Source organism: Chenopodium album, chromosome 8, assembly GCF_948465745.1.
Source record: "Chenopodium album chromosome 8, dcCheAlbu1.1, whole genome shotgun sequence".
Lineage (NCBI taxonomy): Eukaryota > Viridiplantae > Streptophyta > Magnoliopsida > Caryophyllales > Amaranthaceae > Chenopodium > Chenopodium album.
This window is the reverse complement of record NC_137841.1, coordinates 63,142,236-63,164,228: the sequence shown is the minus strand read 5'-3', so window position 1 is coordinate 63,164,228 and position 21,993 is coordinate 63,142,236. Positions and strand designations below refer to the sequence as shown.

General features: G+C 38.9%; 5 protein-coding genes across 5 annotated transcripts; 1 reads left to right on the top strand and 4 right to left on the bottom strand.

Moving 5' to 3' along the window:
- Positions 1–1,976: 1,976 nt before the first annotated feature.
- LOC145643148 (uncharacterized) lies at positions 1,977–4,478 on the top strand. Its single transcript, XM_081694304.1, has one exon. The coding sequence runs from the start codon at positions 1,977–1,979 to the stop codon at positions 4,476–4,478; it is 2,502 nt and encodes an 833-aa protein (XP_081550430.1).
- A 4,030-nt stretch (positions 4,479–8,508) lies between these two features.
- On the bottom strand, positions 8,509–9,159 carry LOC145643146 (uncharacterized). The gene has a single exon (XM_081694303.1). The coding sequence runs from the start codon at positions 9,157–9,159 to the stop codon at positions 8,509–8,511; it is 651 nt and encodes a 216-aa protein (XP_081550429.1).
- A 2,683-nt stretch (positions 9,160–11,842) lies between these two features.
- Positions 11,843–14,567, bottom strand: LOC145643145 (uncharacterized). The gene is made up of 6 exons (XM_081694302.1): positions 14,244–14,567; positions 13,482–13,684; positions 13,112–13,355; positions 12,838–13,042; positions 12,284–12,623; positions 11,843–12,128 (listed from the first exon to the last, which is right to left on the bottom strand). The coding sequence occupies exons 1-6, from the start codon at positions 14,565–14,567 to the stop codon at positions 11,843–11,845; spliced, it is 1,602 nt and encodes a 533-aa protein (XP_081550428.1).
- A 1,509-nt stretch (positions 14,568–16,076) lies between these two features.
- On the bottom strand, positions 16,077–17,243 carry LOC145643144 (uncharacterized). Its single transcript, XM_081694301.1, has one exon. The coding sequence runs from the start codon at positions 17,241–17,243 to the stop codon at positions 16,077–16,079; it is 1,167 nt and encodes a 388-aa protein (XP_081550427.1).
- A 33-nt stretch (positions 17,244–17,276) lies between these two features.
- On the bottom strand, positions 17,277–18,622 carry LOC145643143 (uncharacterized). Its single transcript, XM_081694300.1, has 2 exons — positions 17,699–18,622; positions 17,277–17,576 (listed from the first exon to the last, which is right to left on the bottom strand). Exons 1-2 carry the CDS (start codon positions 18,620–18,622, stop codon positions 17,277–17,279), a joined length of 1,224 nt encoding a protein of 407 aa, XP_081550426.1.
- Positions 18,623–21,993: the final 3,371 nt, after the last annotated feature.

Here is a 21,993-nt window from a genome sequence, read left to right as displayed (position 1 = left end):
GTGAATAGTGTTGTAGGTAATGACCACGGCACATTCCAGCCTTTTTGAACATTCCCCTGTTCAAAAAAAATGTTTTAGTTCACAATAATTTTGTGAATGAAAGTATAATAAGAAGTTGCAACAAGAATTAAAGGTGTCACAACTCACAAAGTGACCCAAACGACATGATTTGAAAAACCGAGATTTAGATTTTGACTCGTAGAAATACAGACACAATATTTTAGTACGACTCAACTGTAAAATAAAGACACAATAATTTAGCATGACTCAACTGTAAAATTTATGTAATTTTGCTATAATTAATTAGTAGCTTATATTTTATACATGTTCATGGTTTGACAAATATCCAATTCAGTTTCAGATTCAGATTCAAGTTGGCAATAAAGTCGGGGTCTTTTTTTTTAAAAAAAATGGACCAGGTTAGATTAAGGGCTTGTTCTAATATACTGAAATCAGCTGAATTGAAATGAATTGAATATTTTAATTTATAAGAGAAGGAAATTAGGAGCTGAGATGAACTGAACTGAAAATAAACGTATGAGAACAGACCCTAAGTCGGCCTTTAATTAAGGCTAAGCCTTAAATAGCCAAAAAATTCATTTTAGCTCTACAATTCATACCACTTACTCGAAAAAATGATATCTTTAAACCCAAGATCGAGATCGTCACTAAAATCAAACAATCACTTCCAAAAAATCTTTCCATTTCATATTAGTTGACACGTTTCTAAAAACAAAAACAGTTATATGGGCAAGTAAAACAGTAAAATTGAAATCACGTTCATAAACACAGAATGTAACAACAACGTAGACAAAAAATGAAAGGCTTAAGCATATAAAGATATACCATTTCTGGGTCTGATTTAGCATCTCCTTTATTTTTGGAGGCAGTACAGTATCTATTAGAGCGCATTGAAGAAGATAAAACAACACCAACACGAACACCAACGTCGAACCTCGGGCGGCAGCAGTGGCGGACCTACACGTGTGCACACTGGGTCACGTGACTCAGCAGTGCCAAAAAAAAAATTAAAAAAAAAATAAATAAATAAGAAAAAACAAAAAAAAAACAAGAAAGAACGGCTGAACGACAAAGCACAAAGGCCCAAAACGCGTGAAAGAAAGAACGGAAACCTCACAACCCTAAATCCCTCTCTCGCAATCTCGCATTCGCCGCTACTTCGCCGCCTCGCCGGAGCAGCCAACCATGCCGGAGCAGCCTACCTTCAGTCTTCACACGTTCATCCGTTCGTCCCCTTCGTCGTTCAAACAACAGTTCATTCGTTCGTGGAACGGTGGAATCGTGATTCGTCGTTCATCCCTAAGGCCCGACTCGGCCGACTGCCCGACGGCTCCGACTCGACGGCGCCCTCACCCCTCAGAATCTCAGATCTACGCTAGTAACATCACCAAGCACGACGAGCAACCATCTGTCTCGGACCACCGAATCACCGATTGAAGGATTTGAACTTTGAAGACAGGCACCAGCAAGCAGTGAAGCAGCAAGGTATTTACTAATTTATACCTTTTAATTTGTTTTGTTAATTATAAATTTGTATAATTTTAGTCATTTGATTGATTAAATTGAACTGAATTGTTGATTTGTTGTTCATTTTTGTGTTAATTACTTAATTAATTATAATTTCAGATTTTCAGTCATTTATAAATTATAATTTCATAGTCTTGATCTCTTGAAAATTTGAAATTGACAAAATGACAGGTTGTTGGCCTTGTTGCTTGTTGTAAATCTTGTAATGTTGTTCATTGTGGATTTGTGGTGTTGAAATGCAGAATTGTTGATTAGGTGGTCATTTGATTCAGATTTGATTGATATTTGAATGTATTATGTGTATTCAAATGAACTGAAATTGTGTAATGTGTATATATGATTGTATAAATGAATTGCTGATTTTTTTTTGTAATTGCTTATTTGCTTAAATGATTTTCAAAATGAAGCGGAAACGTACTCCAAATAAAATGCAGAATATCTCTAGTTTCTTTGTTAAATGTAATCCTCATCTTCCTAGTCAACAAAATTCTTCTCCAAATGAACAAATTTCCACTCCACATCACACTAGTGAACAACATACCTCTCCCACACACAATTCACCTCAAATTTCCCCTCAAAGATCACCTCATAATTCCACTCACAACTCCCCTCAAAATTCCACTCACAACTCCCCTCAAAATGAAGTGGAACACTCTAGTCCTCTTAATGCTTCGGGAGATGGTGTTAGATTAAGTGAAAATGATCTTGCCAATCTTCCTTACGACCCGGGATTGAGAAGAAAGATGAGTGATCTCCATCCTGATGATAGAGACTTAGTGAGGAGAACTTACATTCAAAAAGGGCCATGCCAACCTAAAAACCATGTATTTCCTCAAAGACTCATTGCCCCTAAAAAACGTCGATTTTGTGTGAAGTGGTTTGAAACTTGGGGTTCTTGGCTTGAATATAGTGTGGAAAAGGATGTTGCCTATTGTTTCATTTGTTACTTATTCAAGGATGAAAATGCATTTGGAGGTGATGCATTTGTTACTGATCGATCTTGGAATAGATTAGACATACTAAAAGCTCATGTTGGTAAGCACATGAGTGCTCACAACAATGCCGTGTTAGCTATGGATCTGTTCAAGAAACAAAAGTCAAGCATCACCACTGCATTTTCAAAACAAAGCAAGGAGTCTATGAGTAACTATAGGAAGCGATTGGAAGCATCAATTATTTCTGTACAATGGCTTTTAGTTGGAGCATTGCCTTTTCGAGCTCACGATGAAAAAGAAACTTCTTCAAACAGAGGTAATTTTCTCAGACTTTTGACTCTTGTTTCAGAACTACATCCTGATTATTCAAAAGTTTGTTTGAAAAATGCTCCTGGTAATTGTCAACTTACTTCTCCGGTTGTTCAAAAAGACATCATAAATGCATGTGCAAAAGAAACTACTAAAGCAATACTTGAAGATCTTAATGGTGGTTTTTTTGCTATTCTTGCTGATGAGTCGGCTGATATTTCTGATAAGGAACAAATGGCTCTTTGTTTGAGATATGTAAATAAAAAAGGAGAAGTGTGTGAACGTTTACTTGGTATTGTGTATGTTGGGGATACAACTTCTTTAACTCTTAAGGCTGCTATTGAGTCATTATTAATTCAACATTCTTTGTCTTTCTCTCAAGTAAGGGGTCAGGGTTATGATGGGGCTAGTAATATGCAAGGTTCAATTAATGGTCTTAGAACCTTAATAGAGAAAGAATGTAAACAAGCATACTTTGTTCATTGCTTTGCTCACCAACTTCAGTTGACTCAAGTTGCACTTGCTAGAAAGAATCCTGATTGTGCTTGGCTCTTTAGTGACATGGTTGCTCCTCTCTTGAATTTTGTGGGTTTCTCACCAAAGGGGAAAGAATTTCTTCGTGAAAAACAAGCTCAAGCAGTTGTTAATGCATTATCCCTAGGTGAACTTGAAACGGGTTCGGGTTTAAATAAAGAACGGGGGTTAGGAAGACCTTGTGACACCCGTTGGGGTTCCCACTTTAAAACACTTGTAAATGTTCTTGATATATTTCCTTCAATCCTTGGCTCACTTTATGACATTGCTAAAGCTGCCGAAGCAAAATCTATGGCAGATGATTTTAACAGAGCACAAAGTATTATTGGTTGGTTAATGACTTTTGATTTTGTGTTTGTGGCTCACTTAATGGTTACTATATTTGCAATTACAAATGAGTTGAATGTGGCTTTACAAAAACATGATCAAGATATTGTTAATGCAATGGCCATGGTTAACGTAACCAAGACTAATTTGCAAGAGTTGAGAGATGAAGGATGGGATTCCTTTATGGAAAAGATCTTGTCTTTCACAACCAAATATGAGATTCAGGTTCCAGATATGAATGCGACATATGTTGTTCCCGGGAGAAGGATGTTTAGAGGTAAGCGTCCGGGAGTGTCAAATCTTCATCATTTTCGAGTTGAGGTGTTTATTAGTGTCATTGATCTTCAGTTACAAGAGCTTGAAAATCGATTTCCCGAGATAAGTAAAGAACTTCTTGTGTACAAAGTTAAATTGACCAAGCTAGCAACATTCTATCCAAATGAATTTTCAAGCTCGGAATTGATTTACTTTGAACACACACTTCAAAATTACTTTGTGGCCGTTAGAGATGATGAAAGGTTTTGGAATTTGAAGAGTCTTAGTGAATTGTCAAAGAAACTCGTTGAGACGGGATTGTCCGAAACTCATAGTAGAGTATACTTGCTTTTTAAGTTGGTGTTGGTTCTCCCCGTTGCAACGGCAAGTGTTGAAAGAGTGTTTTCTGGTATGACGAACGTGAAAGATAAATTGCGTAATAGCATGGGAGATCAAATGTTAAATGATTGTTTGATTACTTTTCTAGAAAGTGATTTGTTTTCGAATGTTAAAATAGATCACATTATTGATCGATATCAAAATATGAAAACTCGTCGTGAACAATTGTAATAGTTTATTGTACTATGTGATTGTAATATATTATTTGTAGTACTTTTAGTTTGTAAGATAAATTATTTAGGTACTATTTGGTTGTAGTATGGATTATTTTTGTTTGATTGAATGATTGAAATGAAGGTGGTTGTCATATATATATTTTTGTTAGTATTTTTGGATTCGAAATATTTTTTTCTTTTACAGGTGATCAATTATTCAGGGTGACTCAAAAGGACGGAAATCCTGGATCCGCCACTGATTACATCATAGGCGTTTGGTATAGTAATTTAGATGTAGGAAACGGATTTAATTAAGCGTTTCCAATTATAGTTGTTTGGTATGTGTTAAAAGTAACAAATACCCTTTCTTAAGGGTAACAAAATCCCCCAATTTATTACCATTGACAAACTAGTGGAAACAAAATACGTTTCCTTACTCAATCACTAACTACTCAAATTGTTTCCATTCCACTAGAATACCAAACATATACTAAGGGGCCGTTTGGTTCGCACAAGGGAATAGGAATGGAATGAACAAAGGGAAAGGAGAAGAATGGAATGAAAATACCTAAAATTTGTCATGTTGTTTGTTTTAAAACAAAGGGAAACACTCCCTCTAGTCCCACCACCACACCACCACCACACAACCACCAATAACATTCACTCTCCAAAGTTTCCACCACCAAACCACCACCAAACCAATCGCCACACTTCGCCCACTGTTTGCCGCCCTTCGTCAGCCTTCCCCCGTCCCTCGTCGACCCAACGGAGGTCGTCCCTCCCCCGAAAATCTCCTTAGCCCAAAAAAACCCTAACGCCGCTAGAACCGCTGAAAAACCTCACCACTTCCCGTGAAATCCGTCGAACAACCCTCCCCCACCCTCGAAACCCTAGCGTCTAGTGTTTCGAGGGTGGGGGAGGGCCGTTCGACGAATTTCAGTGAAGAGGGTTGGTTTTTTAGGATTTCTGATGGTCGTGGAGACTCGGGGAAGGGGCGGCGTCGGTCGGGGAGGGGGCGGCGACGGTCGGGGAAGGGGCGGCGAAGGTCGATGGAGCCGTGGAGGTGCGACAGAGTGGTGAAGGTAAGGAAAAGGGTGGTGGCTAGGTGTGGGTGTGGTGGTGGAGGGGTGGCTAAGGAAAGGGAATGGAAAAGTCTAGGGGGGTGGGGAATGAAGTTAGAAGGAAATGGGGTAATGGGGAGGGTAAAGGGAATGAAAGAATGTGCTTAACAAACAACAACAAAGGGAATCGGGCCAGTTGATTCCCATTCCCTTTGTTGATTACCCCCAACCAAACGGCCCCTAAAGGTAACGTTTATCATTACCCTTTCCCCTACTTTTTTGAATCCTTTCTGTTTCATTTACAATATTTATACCAAACACCTAGTTTCTAATACTATTAGCCATAATATGGGCGACCCTGTTTCCCCTCCTTTCCAAATGAGAATAGCTACAAGAAAAGCAAAGAGAAGCAAGGTGACAATTGTCTTTAACAATTAAACCAAAGCATGAGTGATCAAGGATGCCCCTTTGACAAATGGTTTAACAATTTGAGGTTATCCATTTCTAGAATAACCCGATTAAGCTCAGCTTCCATAGCTATGTGGAGTGAAGGTCTAGCAGCCATTGCCTCTGGAACATCGACATCGAAACTCCCCTGAACTTGAACACACGTTACAGCCATAATATCCCCATAATGGTCGTCCCTCATAACACCACCAAGCCCGGTGGTATTATCACAAAAGCAGGCAGCGTCAGAGTTAACCTAATACACCCCAGCAGAAGGCGGAGCCCAAACATGGTTGATGGTCACGCTTCTATTGATCTAAGATGGCAGAATCATATTTGCTTTCTCATATTCCCCAACAATACCAACAACTTTGTTGATAGAATCAGCAATAGGGATGTCTTTTCGTTCGAACGTAACAACATTTCTCTTCAACCACACACCCTATAGCAAACTCCAAAAGATGTCCCACCATCATAATACCTTTGCTCAAGGAAGCAAAGCCAATCCGAAATAGACATATTTGTGCATACATCTTGAACATCCAACCGTAGAGGAGAGTAAGCCCAGATTACAGCAGTAGCAGGGCAAAGAAAAAGAGCATGCATTGCGTTTCTGACTTTTCACCGCCACACACCAAACAAATGTCATCAGTGCAAAATATTTCTTCTCTTGAGGTTCAATCACACAGGGGTAGCATTATTGCAGCACACGCCACCCAAAATTCTAATTTTAGGTGGGATTTTAGCATTCTAGAGTTTGCTCTACATACTACAATTGCTTAGGGATGAAGCAGCATGACAATCATAGTTTTGTGCCTTAAGTTCAACATGGTAGGCGTTTCTAACATAGAAATTATCATCCTTCGTACACTGCCACATCCATAAATCAATACTGCAGTAGCGTGCCAAAGGAATTTTGGTAATTGCAAAAATTTCCCAATCACAAAAAATAAAAAATCAACGATATGTTCCAGGAATCAGCATCAATCAGATAAGAGACTTTCTTTGGTATGTAATCAATTACAGACTGTCTTGGCAAAGGGCGAAACAAAGACAGAGATGGCACCCAAGGATCATTCAAAGTGTCAAAAGAATGACCTTTTCCCATGATTTTGACAGCTCGCTTAGCAATCATATTCCTTGCTAAGAAGATCGATCTCCAAGTGTAGCTCGAGGCCAAGTTAATTTTCGTGCTCATAAAATCTTAAATCGGGAAATACTTTTGCTTGAGATCTAACCATGAGTGATTGGGTGTTGGTCATAATATGCCATCCTTGTTTGGCAAGTATAGCCTTGTTGAAAGCTCGTAAAACATGAAAACCCAATCCACCCTCTTTTTTGGAGTAGTAAGTACGTTCACAAGCCACCCAAGCAGTTTTTCTTTCCTCTTTTCTTTGCCCTCGAAAAAAATTCCTGCAAAGTCTATCAATTTCATTCAATTAATATATTGCATAGAATATGTGGGGATAATCATAATTCTCTTCCGACTTGAGATAAGAAACCTTCTTTCCTTCCTTTTATCTTTTTCTAGACTCTATCTTGAATGATAGAAAAAACCCTCTTTTTAGAGTTCCCTAAGTAATTAGGGAGCCCTAAATATTTGTCGTGTCCCTCGACGGCCTTAAAAGTCAACTTCATGTGAAGCATTTTTTTCTTCTCTAGCTCAATATTTCGGCTAAAAGAGACTTCGGATTTATACATATTGTATTGTTTCAGATGAAATTTTTTATAAAGCAAGGGGCAAATCTTGGTTAGGGCGGGTAAGGACCCGGCCCCCCTTAAGCATATTTTGAGTTGTTGATTATAACTAATATGATGTCTAATAATTACAAATAAAATTTGTAGTATAGTGGTTAAGTATTATAATCGGAGAAGTAATGGCGCATAGGGTCTATGTGCCAATGAAACAAATAGGATGACATTTTTGTAAATAATGGGAACATGAGAAAAAGCGGTGGTGCAAAATTTGATGGCAAATAGTACCACTAAATGCATAATAATGGTACATTAAATGTACCACTGCACCATTAAGGGAGAGAAAAAAATAATAAAAATCCCAAAATGCCCTCCTATGTGCTTGTGAAACACATAGGCCCTATGCGCCTAGATGCACTCTTGTTATTTTTGTGCACAAGATTGAGGGATCAAACCTTGACCCCCTTAACTTTTTGGCTCAGGCTGTGTACTTGTGTTGGAATTCTTGACTTTTTAAGAATTATATATAAGTGTCGTTTGTTAATATCTATACTAATCTATACTAATAAATTAAAAGGCGTTTATAAAAACGCCCACGTGTCACGTAGACTCTTTCAAATCACGCCACGTCACTTCACCGACAATTCATGAAGCCACGTCAATTCACAAACACTTGATGATGCCATGTCACCTACCCAACATCGATCACAACATGCCACGTCATCACTAAATATTTTAAAAAAATGAAGATAAGAGGATTCGAACACCAAACTACTTACAACAAAATTGACTATTTAGCCATCAAAGCTTTTTTTTTTTTGAAACAAACGGAACGGGAATATATTAAACGAGGTCAAGTTCCGCCAAAGTTTGTAGGCTTTGAGGGAACGGACCTATGCAAACGTATTCATTACAACCTCTAGTATTCCATCTCGCAACAAGATGAGATAAAGTATTTCCCGCCCTTTTGATATGAGAAATTGAAAATTCAGAGTAAGAACTAGTAAGAGACATAATGTCATCCAACAGCAAACTATAAGGATCAAACCCCTTCATAGATTTCTGAATCCCACATACAACTAGCTGAGCGTCACTCTCAACAATCACCCTGCTGTAACCCAATCTGCATGCCACCAGCATCCCAAATCTGCACGCAGTGGCCTCGGCCAGAGCAGGACTCCACCCAGCATGTTCCCTGCGAACAGCAGCAGCAACCAGCCTACCCCTTTCGTCTCTAATAACCACCCCTAGTCCAATAGCTTGGCCAATGTGAGCATCGCAATTAACCTTAACCCAACCAGAACCCGGGCAAGTCCAAGAAGAAACAGCAGCAGAGGAATGAGAAATAGGGGGCATAAACACCTTCCTTGCGTACTCACCATAATCAGTGACAAAATTCAGCATCTTCGCAGCAACCATAACCGGATAGGAAGAGTTATTGTCGAATATGGCCTTGTTACGACAACACCATGCTGCCCACATCAGAGCACCCATGGACAGCAATTCCTTGGCCGAGACTTTCGAGGCAAACCGCAAGAAACAGGACGAGAAATCACGAGAAGGAACGTGAGAAATAAGAGCAGCAAAATCACTCACCTCCTAAATTTTTATGGCAGCCTTGCACTCAAATAAAGTGTGAAAAATTGATTCAACCAAGCTCCCACAAATGGTGCACACAGTATCAGGGATCAAATGGCGATAGTGCAGCCGCTCCCTAACACCCATAAAGCCCTTGCAAGCTCTCCATAAAAAATGGCAAAGTTTAGGGGGCCCCTTGAGGTTCGAAATGACTTTCCACACCTCATTACCCTGCTGAGAACTACTGGAAACCGGACTTCTCATGCCAAGCCAATAGCCCGATCTCACACTATATTCACCCGACTTCGCAGGCCACCAACACTACAAGAAAATAGCTTAATTACGATGGAAAAATTCCGTCGGAAACACCTTATTTTCCGTCAGAACGTGTCGTCGTAATAGTATTTGTCGGAAAATTGACCTTTTCCGACGGATTTTAGCATCGGAAGAGGTTTTTTAAGGTACGAAAAAGTCCGTCGGAAATTTCCGACGGAAAATGATTCCGTCAGAAATTTCCGACGGAATTTCCGTCAGAAAATCCTTTTAAAAAAACAAAAAAAAAGCCCGCACCACTCCCACCACCATCAGCCCCCACCGCTAAACCGCCACCTCCACTGCAACAAATTAAATACAAAAACTCCTCAAATATTCCCCACAACCACCACCGGCCACCCTAAGCGAACCACCACCGACCACCTAAACCAAAACTAACCCGGATCCACCCACCAACACCTAAAACCAACCCTCACCCACCCACCTAAAACCGACCAGCCACACCACACACCCACCCACAACCCAGATCCACCCACCAACACCTAAAACCTACCCCCACCACCAGCCACCACCCCACACCACCAGCCCCACACAAGCCCACTTAACCCATACCACCACCCACTACCCCCACCACCGCACAGCACCATTCCACCTAACCCAAGCCCACCCAAACCAACCCCAGATTTTAACCCTAACCCAAACCCAATTCGACCGAACCCCCCAACCTAAGCAAACCACCACTATGTGGCCACCGAAAACCACCTAAGCAAAAAAATTACAGAAAAAAAATTAAAATCCTTAACCATTACCCACAAAATCCGAACTCCAACAATAACCACCTTCCACCACCATAAATCGTAAAAAAAAAAAAAAAAAAAAAAAAAAAAAAAAAAAAAAAATCCAATAAAACAACAACATAAAATCAAAATTGAAAAAAAAATACATACCTTAATTCAACAACATATAACCTCGAAATTGGGTTGAAGAGGCCAAATTCGACCATAAAAACTCTAGATCTAGAGTTTTCATGGTCGAATTTGACCTGAAACCCTTTGTTTTCAGCATGACAAGAGAGAGAAAGGGCGAAAAAGATGAAAATTGTTGTTGATGTTGATGCCGGTGCTATTGATGTTGGTGTTGCTGGTGTTTTTGTTAATGTCGGTGGTTGGAGAGAAGGGAGAGAGAAAGAAGAAGAAAACGAGGGAGAGGAGGAGCAGGGAACGAGCGAGAAAGAAGAAGGAGAACCAGAGAGATGGAGAATGAGAAGGAGTGAGAAAGGAGAAGAGGAGAATGAGAGGAAAGAGGAGAGGAGAGAGAAGAGAGGAGAGGCGGCTGATAGAGGAGGAGGAAATAGAACATGGGTGTTAGGGTTTTGTTAGAACCGGTTTTTAGTTTTTTTTTTTTAAAAATAAATTCCGACGGAATATTCCGTCGGAAATTTTCGACAGACTATAAATCCGTCGGAAAAAATAATTTCCTACGGGAATATCCGTCGAAAAGCACATATATTCCGACGGATTATTATTCCGTCGGAAATTTCCAACGGATTTGTAAAATTTGTCGGAAATATCCGTCGGAAATATCAATTTTTCCGACGGAATAATGGGTCCGTCGGAACCAGTCCGTCGCTATTTGCCTGTTTTCTAGTAGTGCAATACATCACATCTCTGGTACGTTGTATAGAGAGTGGGATGGACAAAATTAAGGCTTGATCATTAGCCAAGAAATTCTCCTGCACAACCTCAACATTCCAAGACATCGAATCAAAATCAATTAAATCACACACCCTAAGGCTCATGTCGCTACTTGGCAAAGGTGAAGGAACTAACACCGAAGAATTACCAGGTAACCACGTACATTCCCACACTTTGATCTCGCTGCCATTACCAATCCTCCATTTCAAACCATCCAACAAGAGAGTCTTTGCCCCCCCCATATACTCCTCCAAGTAAAACTCGGGTCATGCCCTCGACAAGCATCCAAAACATCACAATGCTTAAAGTATTTGTCCTTTAAGATAGAATGAAGGATGGTACCTTGAAAGTGATGAAGCCTCCAGCACTGTTTTGCCAACAAAGCCGTGTTAAAACATCGTAAATCTCGAAAACCCATACCACCTTCATTCTTCGGTTTACAAAGAAGCTCCCACAGTTGCCAATGTAATTTTCTCGAAGAGTTAGTTAAACCCCACCAAAACCGAGCCAACATCGAATGGATATCATCAATAAGGCCATCCGGGAGACGAAAAATACTCATCATGTAAGTGGGAATAGCTTGCACGATAGATTTGATGAGTACTTCTTTTCCAGGCTTTGAAAGTAGTTTCTCATGCCAACCTTGTAATTTCATTGAAATATGCTCCTTCAACCCTGAAAATGGCTTTCTTCGATCTACCAATAATAGTCGGAAGGCCAAGATACTTCTCATGCTTCTCAACCTCACGCACCCCCAAAGTCTCAATAATTTCTTCCCGACGACTACTACACACTCCTTTGATAAAAGCGACTTCAGTTTTATTTAAATTGACATTTTGACCCGAAGCTCTCTCATACACGCTAATAATATTAGCAATCACTGAGCACTCTTGAATATTCGCCCTCGCAAAAAGGATACTGTCATCAACAAAAAAAATAGGTGTGAAACACGGGGAGCTCCTCTACAAATCTAATCCCATGAATTAGTTTATCTCTGGCAGCCTTACTAATCAAGGTAGAAAAAGCATCGGCACAAAGAAGAAGAAAAATATGGAGAAATTGGGTCCCCTTGCCTGAGGCTCCGCGTCGGAGTAACTGCCCCTGAAATCTGGCCATTTATCTTGAAAACAAAAGATACACTTTCAAGACAACTCATGATTCTCCCTATCCAAGCACACGAGAACCCCATCTTCTCCATAACTTTCACCAAAAAGACCCATTCTACACAATCATATGCCTTGCTCATATCCAACTTCAAAGCAATATTACCATCTTTCCTTTCACCCCCTCTCTTCATAGCATGGAAAATCTCAAAAGCAACCAAAGCATTATCAGTAATAAGACGTTTGGGAACAAAAGCACTTTGGTTTTGAGAGATCACCCTCCCAAGAAACACCTTCAGTTTATTAGCCACTGTCTTCGAAATGATTTTATAAATAACATTGCAGCAACTAATAGGCCTAAAGTCCGAAATGAGGGTGGGATCCTCACATTTCGGAATAAGAACAATGCAAGTCTCATTAACCGCCTCTAAACCGACCTCTCCCCTCCACCATTTTTTCACAAAGTCAATAATATCAGGACCGACAATATGCCAAATTTTTTTAAAAAAATAGTGCATGCATACCATCCGGGCCCGGAGCCTTATTCGGGTGCATCTGGAACAAAGTCGTCTTTATTTCAACATCAGTAGGCTCACGATCAAGGGAAGCATTCATTTCCTCCGTCACAACCCGCTCAATACCCTCGAGAGCACCTTGATAACCTGTAGGTGAGCTAGTAACAAAAATATTAGCAAAATAGGTCGTGATAAGCCTCTCAATATCAACCCTCTGATCAAACCATTCACCATTATCCCCTTTGAGACCTTCACTTCTGTTTTAGCTCTTTCTTTGACTCACTTTTTCTTGAAAATACTTAGTATTTTTGTCTCCATCCCTAAGCTCATTCACCCTCGCCCTAGCGAACCAATATGACTCCTCATTTCTTTTCAAAGCCTCCAGCTCAAGAAAAAGAATATTACACTGCTCTAATTTAGCACCATCCATAACTCCACCCTTCAGAGCACTAATTTTCTTCTCAACTTCTTTAATCTTTTTCTTAAGAACCCCAAAAGTACATGATGCCCATGACCCCAACTTCTCACTGCACACCGCAATTTTTCTATCAACATTTAATTCATGACACTCCTTCCACCCATCTTCAATCACACGGCCAATCGGCCACACTCATCAGATGATAACCAAAAGGCATCAAACTTAAAAGAACTACCTCCACTCATTTGCCTTCCTCTTTTTTGTGGATAAAATAATTGGAGCATGATCAGAATCCAAAATAGGTAAGTTACGAACCTCGGCATCCGGAAAAGAGCTACACCATCTATCATCAACAAGGTATCGGTCCAACCTTTCACAAACATAAGTATCAATTGTCTTCCCTCGTTCCCAAGTAAAAGGAGAACCAAGCCAAGGTCCCTAAGAGCACACAAGTCCATAGAGTCACGAAAGGCTTCCATCAGTCTATCACACCTTAAGACCCCTCCCTCTTTCTCCGAACTCCAAGCAACCTCATTAAAGTCACCAAACATAATGCACGAGATATTACAATCGGATTTAAGAGTTGACATAAGAGCCCAAGCCTTGTGCTTATTTGCAAGTTCCGGCCAACCCTAAATCCCTATAGCTCGCCACATAGCATTGCCATCATTGTCATTCACATTAATAGAAAAATGGTGTTTAGAGAAAGACACCACCGATACATTTACATCCTTCCACCACATCCCTATACCCCCCCCCCCCCCCGATCTTCCGATACTACTAATGCAAACCCCATTAACAAAACCACACTTATATTTCACTCTTTCAAGTCTTTTATCATCTATCTTAGTCTCCATAATAAAGACTATATTCGACCTTTCTCTCCAACAAAGATCTTGGAGAGCCTTAGTCATCCACGGATTTCCAATTCCGTAGACGTTCCAACTCAAGAGTTTCATTGTTGTTCGAGGACCCGGGGTTCACCGAGTTCCTCTACTTGAAATGTATGTAGAATAGCATCCCCATGTTGAGACATAAGTTTCTGTTTCTTGTCATATCCATCCTTCATATTCTCTACATCTACACCAAAAACCTCCTGCCCACTTCTTTTTTTTTTTTTTATCACTGAAATTCCACCTAAAGCACCTAAGTCAACCTTCATCATCTCAGAAGACTCATGCACATGCACTTCAACCCCACTAACATTCTTATTAATTCCCTCCTCCTGTACTCCCCCTAAATTCGACCCACTCCCAGTCAACTCCCCCTTATTTTTTTCCCCCACCCTATTATTTGCCTTCACTCCCTCCATAACACCCATTGGCCTCAAGACCAATTTATTACTACTCTCATCATTTACAGCTACTAACTTGATGGCATGGTTTAAAGGGCTTTGGGTAGAACTCTCATGTGGCGATTTAAACAACAATTTTCAAGCATCCCCCGGTGGCCCCAAACGTATAGAGCTTGGGCTATTGTAATCCATACGCCTAGTACTTCCCCTGTGATTTAATTTTTCCATCCACCCCTTCTCCTTCTTCTTCTCAAAAGCGGATCTCTTAGCACGTTGGTGAGGAGATGCAACCAAAAAAGGACCATATTGAAACACCAGAGAAGACTCGCCCACATGTTCATCCTTCTCGGAACATTCCCTATCTGCGTGCCCAAGCCTACCACAATAGTAGCATAAATCCCCTAGCCTCTCGTACTTAAAGCCTATCCACTTTGTTGTACCATCACCCGCACCAATCTTTATCCCACGCCGTAGTGGTTTCTCAATATTAACCACCACTTTAATTCTCATGAACTCCTCCCATCCAAAAGGATCATCAGCCTCATCCATTTTAAGGAAATCCCCTATACAGTTCCCAACCTCACGAGCAAACCTAAGATTTCTCTTCCTGAACGGCACGTTAATAAGACTAATCCAGAAAGGGGAAGAGTTGAAAGAAATTTTTGAAGGTTGTTCGTTTGCTTGAATTTCTTTTAAGGAGTAATATTTGATTGTCAAAAGCCCACGGTCTCCCTTCAAGAACTTTGGATTTATCCTCCTCGTTAAGGAATTGAAAGACAAACAAATTGGTTTCGATCATGCGTATAGCGACATTATCATCCAAACGCCACAAATTCATCATCACACGTTTCATAGCTTCAAAATTAAAAGGTTTATTGGTAAGAAGATTGCCTACCAAAGATAAATCAATTCTAGGGTTTGGCACCTCATCAGTACTCTCTTCACCTTTGTCTTTGATAACAATCTCTTCATCCTCAGTCAGTTTCAATTTTTCCCAATCCTTCACCAAACTATCATCCATGATAACCAGCAACAAAAAGCAAGAACAAAAGTATGAAAATTGGTAAAAACTAAGCAAGAAAACTCAACAATGGTGAACTCACAAACAAACCCTAGCAAGGACTTCGCTTCACCCTACTCGAGGGACTCCAGCAATAATTAATAAAAAAAGCTAATTATTAAACACGTTATATATATATATATATATATATATATATATATATATATATATATATATATATATATATATATATATATTAGTTTAGACACCCATTTGTGTCTCCCCAAAACAGTGGCGGATCCAGGATTTCCGTCCTTGTGAGTCACCCTGAATAATTGATCACCTCCTGTACAAGAAAAAAAAAATTTCGAATCCAAAAATACTAACAAAAATATATATATGACAACCACCTTCATTTCAATCATTCAATCAAACAAAAATAATCCATACTACAACCAAATAGTACCTAAATAATTCATCTTACAAACTAAAAGTACTACAAATAATATATTACAATCACATAGTACAATAAACTATTACAATTGTTCACGACGAGTTTTCATATTTTGATATCGATCAATAATGTGATCTATTTTAACATTCGAAAACAAATCACTTTCTAGAAAAGTAATCAAACAATAATTCAACATTTGATCTCCCATGCTATTACGCAATTTATCTTTCACGATCGTCATACCAGAAAACACTCTTTCAACACTTGTCGTTGCAACGGGGAGAACCAACACCAACTTCAAAAGCAAGTATACTCTACTATGAGTTTCGGACAATCCTGTCTCAACGAGTTTCTTTGACAATTCACTAAGACTCTTCAAATTCCAAAACCTTTTATCATCTCTAACGGCCACAAAGTAATTTTGAAGTGTGTGTTCAAAGTAAATCAATTCCGAGCTTGAAAATTCATTTGGATAGAATGTTGCTAGCTTGGTCAATTTAACTTTGTTAAAAGTAGAGAACCGATTAACTGGACTAAAACAAGACATACACACAAGAAGTTCTTTACTTATCTCGGGAAATCGATTTTCAAGCTCTTGTAACTGAAGATCAATGACACTAATAAACACCTCAACTCGAAAATGATGAAGATTTGACACTCCCGGACGCTTACCTCTAAACATCCTTCTCCCGGGAACAACATATGTCGCATTCATATCTGGAACCTGAATCTCATATTTGGTTGTGAAAGACAAGATCTTTTCCATAAAGGAATCCCATCCTTCATCTCTCAACTCTTGCAAATTAGTCTTGGTTACGTTAACCATGGCCATTGCATTAACAATATCTTGATCATGTTTTTGTAAAGCCACATTCAACTCATTTGTAATTGCAAATATAGTAACCATTAAGTGAGCCACAAACACAAAATCAAAAGTCATTAACCAACCAATAATACTTTGTGCTCTGTTAAAATCATCTGCCATAGATTTTGCTTCGGCAGCTTTAGCAATGTCATCAAGTGAGCCAAGGATTGAAGTAAATATATCAAGAACATTTACAAGTATTTTAAAGTAGGAACCCCAACGGGTGTCACAAGGTCTTCCTAACCCCCGTTCTTGATTTAAACCCGAACCCGTTTCAAGTTCACCTAGGGATAATGCATCAACAACTGCTTGAGCTTGTTTTTCACGAAGAAATTCTTTCCTCTTTGGTGAGCAACCCACAAAATTCAAGAGAGGAGCAACCATGTCACTAAAGAGCCAAGCACAATCAGGATTCTTTCAAGAAAGTGCAACTTGAGTCAACTGAAGTTGGTGAGCAAAGCAATGAACAAAGTATGCTTGTTTACATTCTTTCTCTATTAAGGTTCTAAGACCATTAATTGAACCTTGCATATTACTAGCCCCATCATAACCCTGACCCCTTACTTGAGAGAAAGACAAAGAATGTTGAACTAATAATGACTCAATAGCAGCCTTAAGAGTTAAAGAAGTTGTATCCCCAACATGCACAATACCAATTAAACGTTCACACACTTCTCCTTTTTTATTTACATATCTCAAACAAAGAGCCATTTGTTCCTTATCAGAAATAACAGCCAACTCATCAGCAAGAATAGCAAAAAAAAACCACCATTAAGATCTTCAAGTATTGCTTTAGTAGTTTCTTTTGCACATGCATTTATGATGTCTTTTTGAACAACCGGAGAAGTAAGTTGACAATTACCATGAGCATTTTTCAAACAAACTTTTGAATAATCAGGATGTAGTTCTGAAACAAGAGTCAAAAGTCTGAGAAAATTACCTCTGTTTGAAGAAGTTTCTTTTTCATCGTGAGCTCGAAAAGGCAATGCTCCAACTAAAAGCCATTGTACAGAAATAATTGATGCTTCCAATCGCTTCCTATAGTTACTCATAGACTCCTTGCTTTGTTTTGAAAATGCAGTGGTGATGCTTGACTTTTGTTTCTTGAACAGATCCATAGCTAACACGGCATTGTTGTGAGCACTCATGTGCTTACCAACATGAGCTTTTAGTATGTCTAATCTATTCCAAGATCGATCAGTAACAAATGCATCACCTCCAAATGCATTTTCATCCTTGAATAAGTAACAAATGAAACAATAGGCAACATCCTTTTCCACACTATATTCAAGCCAAGAACCCCAAGTTTCAAACCACTTCACACAAAATCGACGTTTTTTAGGGGCAATGAGTCTTTGAGGAAATACATGGTTTTTAGGTTGGCATGGCCCTTTTTGAATGTAAGTTCTCCTCACTAAGTCTCTATCATCGGGATGGAAATCACTCATCTTTCTTCTCAAACCCGGGTCATGAGGAAGATTGGCAAGATCATTTTCACTTAATCTAACACCATCTCCCGAAGCATTAAGAGGACTGGAGTGTTCCACTTCATTTTGAGGGGAGTTGTGAGTGGAATTTTGAGGGGAGTTGTGAGTGGAATTATGAGGTGATCTTTGAGGGGAAATTTGAGGTGAATTGTGTGTGGGAAAGGTATGTTGTTCACTAGTGTGATGTGGAGTGGAAATTTGTTCATTTGGAGAAGAATTTTGTTGACTAGGAAGATGAGGATTACATTTAACAAAGAAACTAGCGATATTCTGCATTTTATTTGGAGTACGTTTCCGCTTCATTCTGAAAATCATTTAAGCAAATAAGCAATTACAAAAAAAAATCAACAATTCATTTATACAATCATATATACACATTACACTATTTCAGTTCATTTGAATACACATAATACATTCAAATATCAATCAAATCTGAATCAAATGACCACCTAATCAACAATTCTGCATTTCAACACCACAAATCCACAATGAACAACATTACAAGATTTATAACAAGCAACAAGGCCAACAACCTGTCATTTTTTCAATTTCAAATTTTCAAGAGATCAAGACTATGAAATTATAATTTATAAATGACTGAAAATCTGAAATTATAATTAATTAAGTAATTAACACAAAAATGAACAACAAATCAACAATTCAGTTCAATTTAATCAATCAAATGACTAAAATTATACAAATTTATAATTAACAAAACAAATTAAAAGGTGTAAATTATTAAATACCTTGCTGCTTCACTGCTTGCTAGCGCCTGCCTTCAAAGTTCAAATCCTTCAATCGGTGATTCGGTGGTCCGTGCTAGACAGATGGCTACTCGCCGTGCTCGGTGGTGTTACTGGCGTAGATCTGAGATTCCGAGGGGTGAGGGCGCCGTCCAGTCGGGGCCGTCGGGCAGTCGGCCAAGTCGGGCCTTAGGGATGAACGACGAACCACGATTCCACCGTTCCACGAACGAATGAACTGTTGTTTGAACGACGAAGGGGACGAATGGATGAACGTGTGAAGACTGAAGGTAGGCTGCTCCGGCGAGGCGGCGAAGTAGCGGCGAATGCGAGATTGCGAGAGAGGGATTTAGGGTTGTGAGGTTTCCGTTCTTTCTTTCACGCGTTTTGGGCCTTTGTGCTTTGTCGTTCAACCGTTCTTTCTTGTTTTTTCTTATTTTTTTATTTTTTTTTAATTTTTTTTTTTGGACTGCTGAGTCACGTGACCCAGTGTGCACACGTGTAGGTCCGCCACTGCCCCAAAACCAAACCTAGTGATGAGTACCTTTCGCGTCGAATCATAATCGAATGAAGTGAAAGTGTGGAAAGTCTAGTGTTGCGGATAGTTTTAATTTCTTTTCTCTTCTCTCTGTTTTTGAAAAATTATTTTAAGAAAACAGATAATCCAGTTTAGTTGGTCCATGATATTGGTCCAATAGTGGTGTAGTTGGATAGGGCTTGACAAGAGCTTTCCAACGATATATTATAAGCCCAATTCCGATGAATATTGAGGAAGTTATGGCCAATTTACCAAACTGGGCCCGGTTTGAGCCTTATATGCGGCCCAATGATCTAGGGGGGGCCTAATATGATTTATCATTCCTAATGCAATTAGGAATGGGTTTAGTCTTCTAGATTCTTCTAGAAGATTCTTTTCATTCCTAATTCAATTAACATTGATAAATTGACTTTTGTTGACTTTTAAGAGTTTTAATTAAAATCAAAGAACATTTTTGAGGAAAAGATACGATTTTATCCTCCTGTACGGCAAAATTTATCTGATTTTAGAAAACGCGTCAAAAACAGGGTTAGCGCCTGACGCCAGGCATTGGCGCCTGGCGCTAGCATTGGCGTCTGGCGCTAATGTTGGCGCCTGGCACCAATAAGTTGGCGTTGGCGCCAGCTCTATTTTAGGTGCGCCAGATGCTCTGTTTTGATATTTTATCTTTTTGGCTGATTTTCTCTATAAATAACGTATTAAAAACTCCGTTTTCATTCATCAATAACCAGCTTTTCAATTATAATCACCTACAACCAGTTTTCATTCGTATTCATCAATTTTCTCATTCTCTTTAATCATTCACCATCTTTCTCCCTCTCTCTTTTTTCTAAACTTGCTTTTCAAATACAAAATTCCGCATTCGCAAGATCTAGAAACACCTAGCCATATTCGAAGTTGCCTTCGCCCTAGACGTGAAAGGTTTAATTTCTGAGGGTTTGGTCCCAAATCTCTCTTTCAATTATTTAATTTAATTGTTGATTATTATTTTCCTTGAAGTTACTAACGTGTATATTTTGTTATTAGAAAGAGGTACGAGGCATCAAAGTAAGTACTTTAATTGTTTAATTGATGTTATGATGTAGAAATCATGTTTAGATTGTTATTATGATTCCTAGTATCATGTCTAGGGTAACTTTAATATTAAATATGATTGTTACGATGCCTTTTATTTTCTTCCTAATATTTATGATTGTTAGTATCATGTTAGGGTTAAAGATTTGATTTTTATTGCTTAGTGACATGCTAGGGTTTGTTATTAATCTTGTTAGTATCATGCCTAGGATCTTGCTATTATTATGCTTTAATATTAACATGAACATGATTATGATTATAATTGTTATTATGAATATTATAATTATTATTTTGATTATTGTTATGATTATTTCAATTATCATGATATTTATTATTATTATGTTGCTTGATATATTTATTTTTATTGCTTGATCACGCCTTTTATGCATGTTTAAAGGGAATTTGTACTTGTAATCACGCTTAATAAGATAATTAATAATCTTGTTTAGGGTTTAATTTGATTATAATTCAAGTGATCGCCAATAATATTTTATTTGTGCATTATATTCAACCAACATAGATTAAACAGGTTTAGGGTTAATCCTAATGATTGTATGTTAGTCAGAAAGCGCACATGAATACGATCAGAATAAAGTAGAGGCCTATTATTAGGGCAGGTTCAATCTCTTTTAGGTTGGATTTGTACCATCATCCCTGAACCCTTATTTGGTTCTAGACCTTATGGAGTTGACGATCTCTTGGATCGTTAAGGGGTGTAACCTTCACCCTGTGAACGGTTTACAAGTTCCTAAAACTTGTTGGCGACTCTTTTACTCTATCTTCTTCCCTTTTGGACGCCACCGTACTTTAGTGTATGATCACAGTGGGGTTCAAGCAAAGAGCGAGGTTTAACGCTTGAAATTTATTCCCCCACAGTTTTTGGCGACTCCGCTGGGGAGGATTTCTATTTTAATTCCTGAATTTGTTTCGGCAATGATTTAGAATGAGTGGATGAGACTCGAAACGTTCTAAGTATTTCATGTGCGTAATTTTGATTAACATTATTGTCATATGCATAAAAAAGATCTCATTGGAAAGACCATCCGTAATGAGTTAAAAACATAGGATTTTACACGTAGGAAATTTGAGAAATATCTTTCATAACTAGGACCGAAATAACACCGCGCGAAACTGAAAAATTTTATCGAGCACAGAAAGCTGCTGAGGCATGTGGGAAGTAGCACTAGGGGCCAGAGCATTGGCGCCAGACTTTTAGCCGTAGCGCCAGACGCCAGCATTGGCGCCAGGCGCTACAGTTAAAAACTAGCGCCAATCTCTGTTTGCTAGCGCCA

Coding starts and splice junctions, on each gene's coding strand:
- LOC145643148 (XM_081694304.1), top strand. CDS start 1,977: ATGCAGAATATCTCTAGTTTCTTTGTTAAATGTAATCCTCATCTTCCT.
- LOC145643146 (XM_081694303.1), bottom strand. CDS start 9,159: ATGGGTGCTCTGATGTGGGCAGCATGGTGTTGTCGTAACAAGGCCATA.
- LOC145643144 (XM_081694301.1), bottom strand. CDS start 17,243: ATGGTTGCTCCTCTCTTGAATTTTGTGGGTTGCTCACCAAAGAGGAAA.
- LOC145643143 (XM_081694300.1), bottom strand. CDS start 18,622: ATGCAGAATATCGCTAGTTTCTTTGTTAAATGTAATCCTCATCTTCCT. Junction 17,577..17,698: donor ATTGTCAACTTACTTCTCCG/GTTGTTCAAAAA, acceptor ATTTCTGATAAG/GAACAAATGGCTCTTTGTTT.
- LOC145643145 (XM_081694302.1), bottom strand. CDS start 14,567: ATGGGTGTTATGGAGGGAGTGAAGGCAAATAATAGGGTGGGGGAAAAA. Junction 13,356..13,481: donor AGGAAGGCAAATGAGTGGAG/GTAGTTCTTTTA, acceptor TGCGGTGTGCAG/TGAGAAGTTGGGGTCATGGG. Junction 12,129..12,283: donor ACTCCGACGCGGAGCCTCAG/GCAAGGGGACCC, acceptor TGTTGATGACAG/TATCCTTTTTGCGAGGGCGA.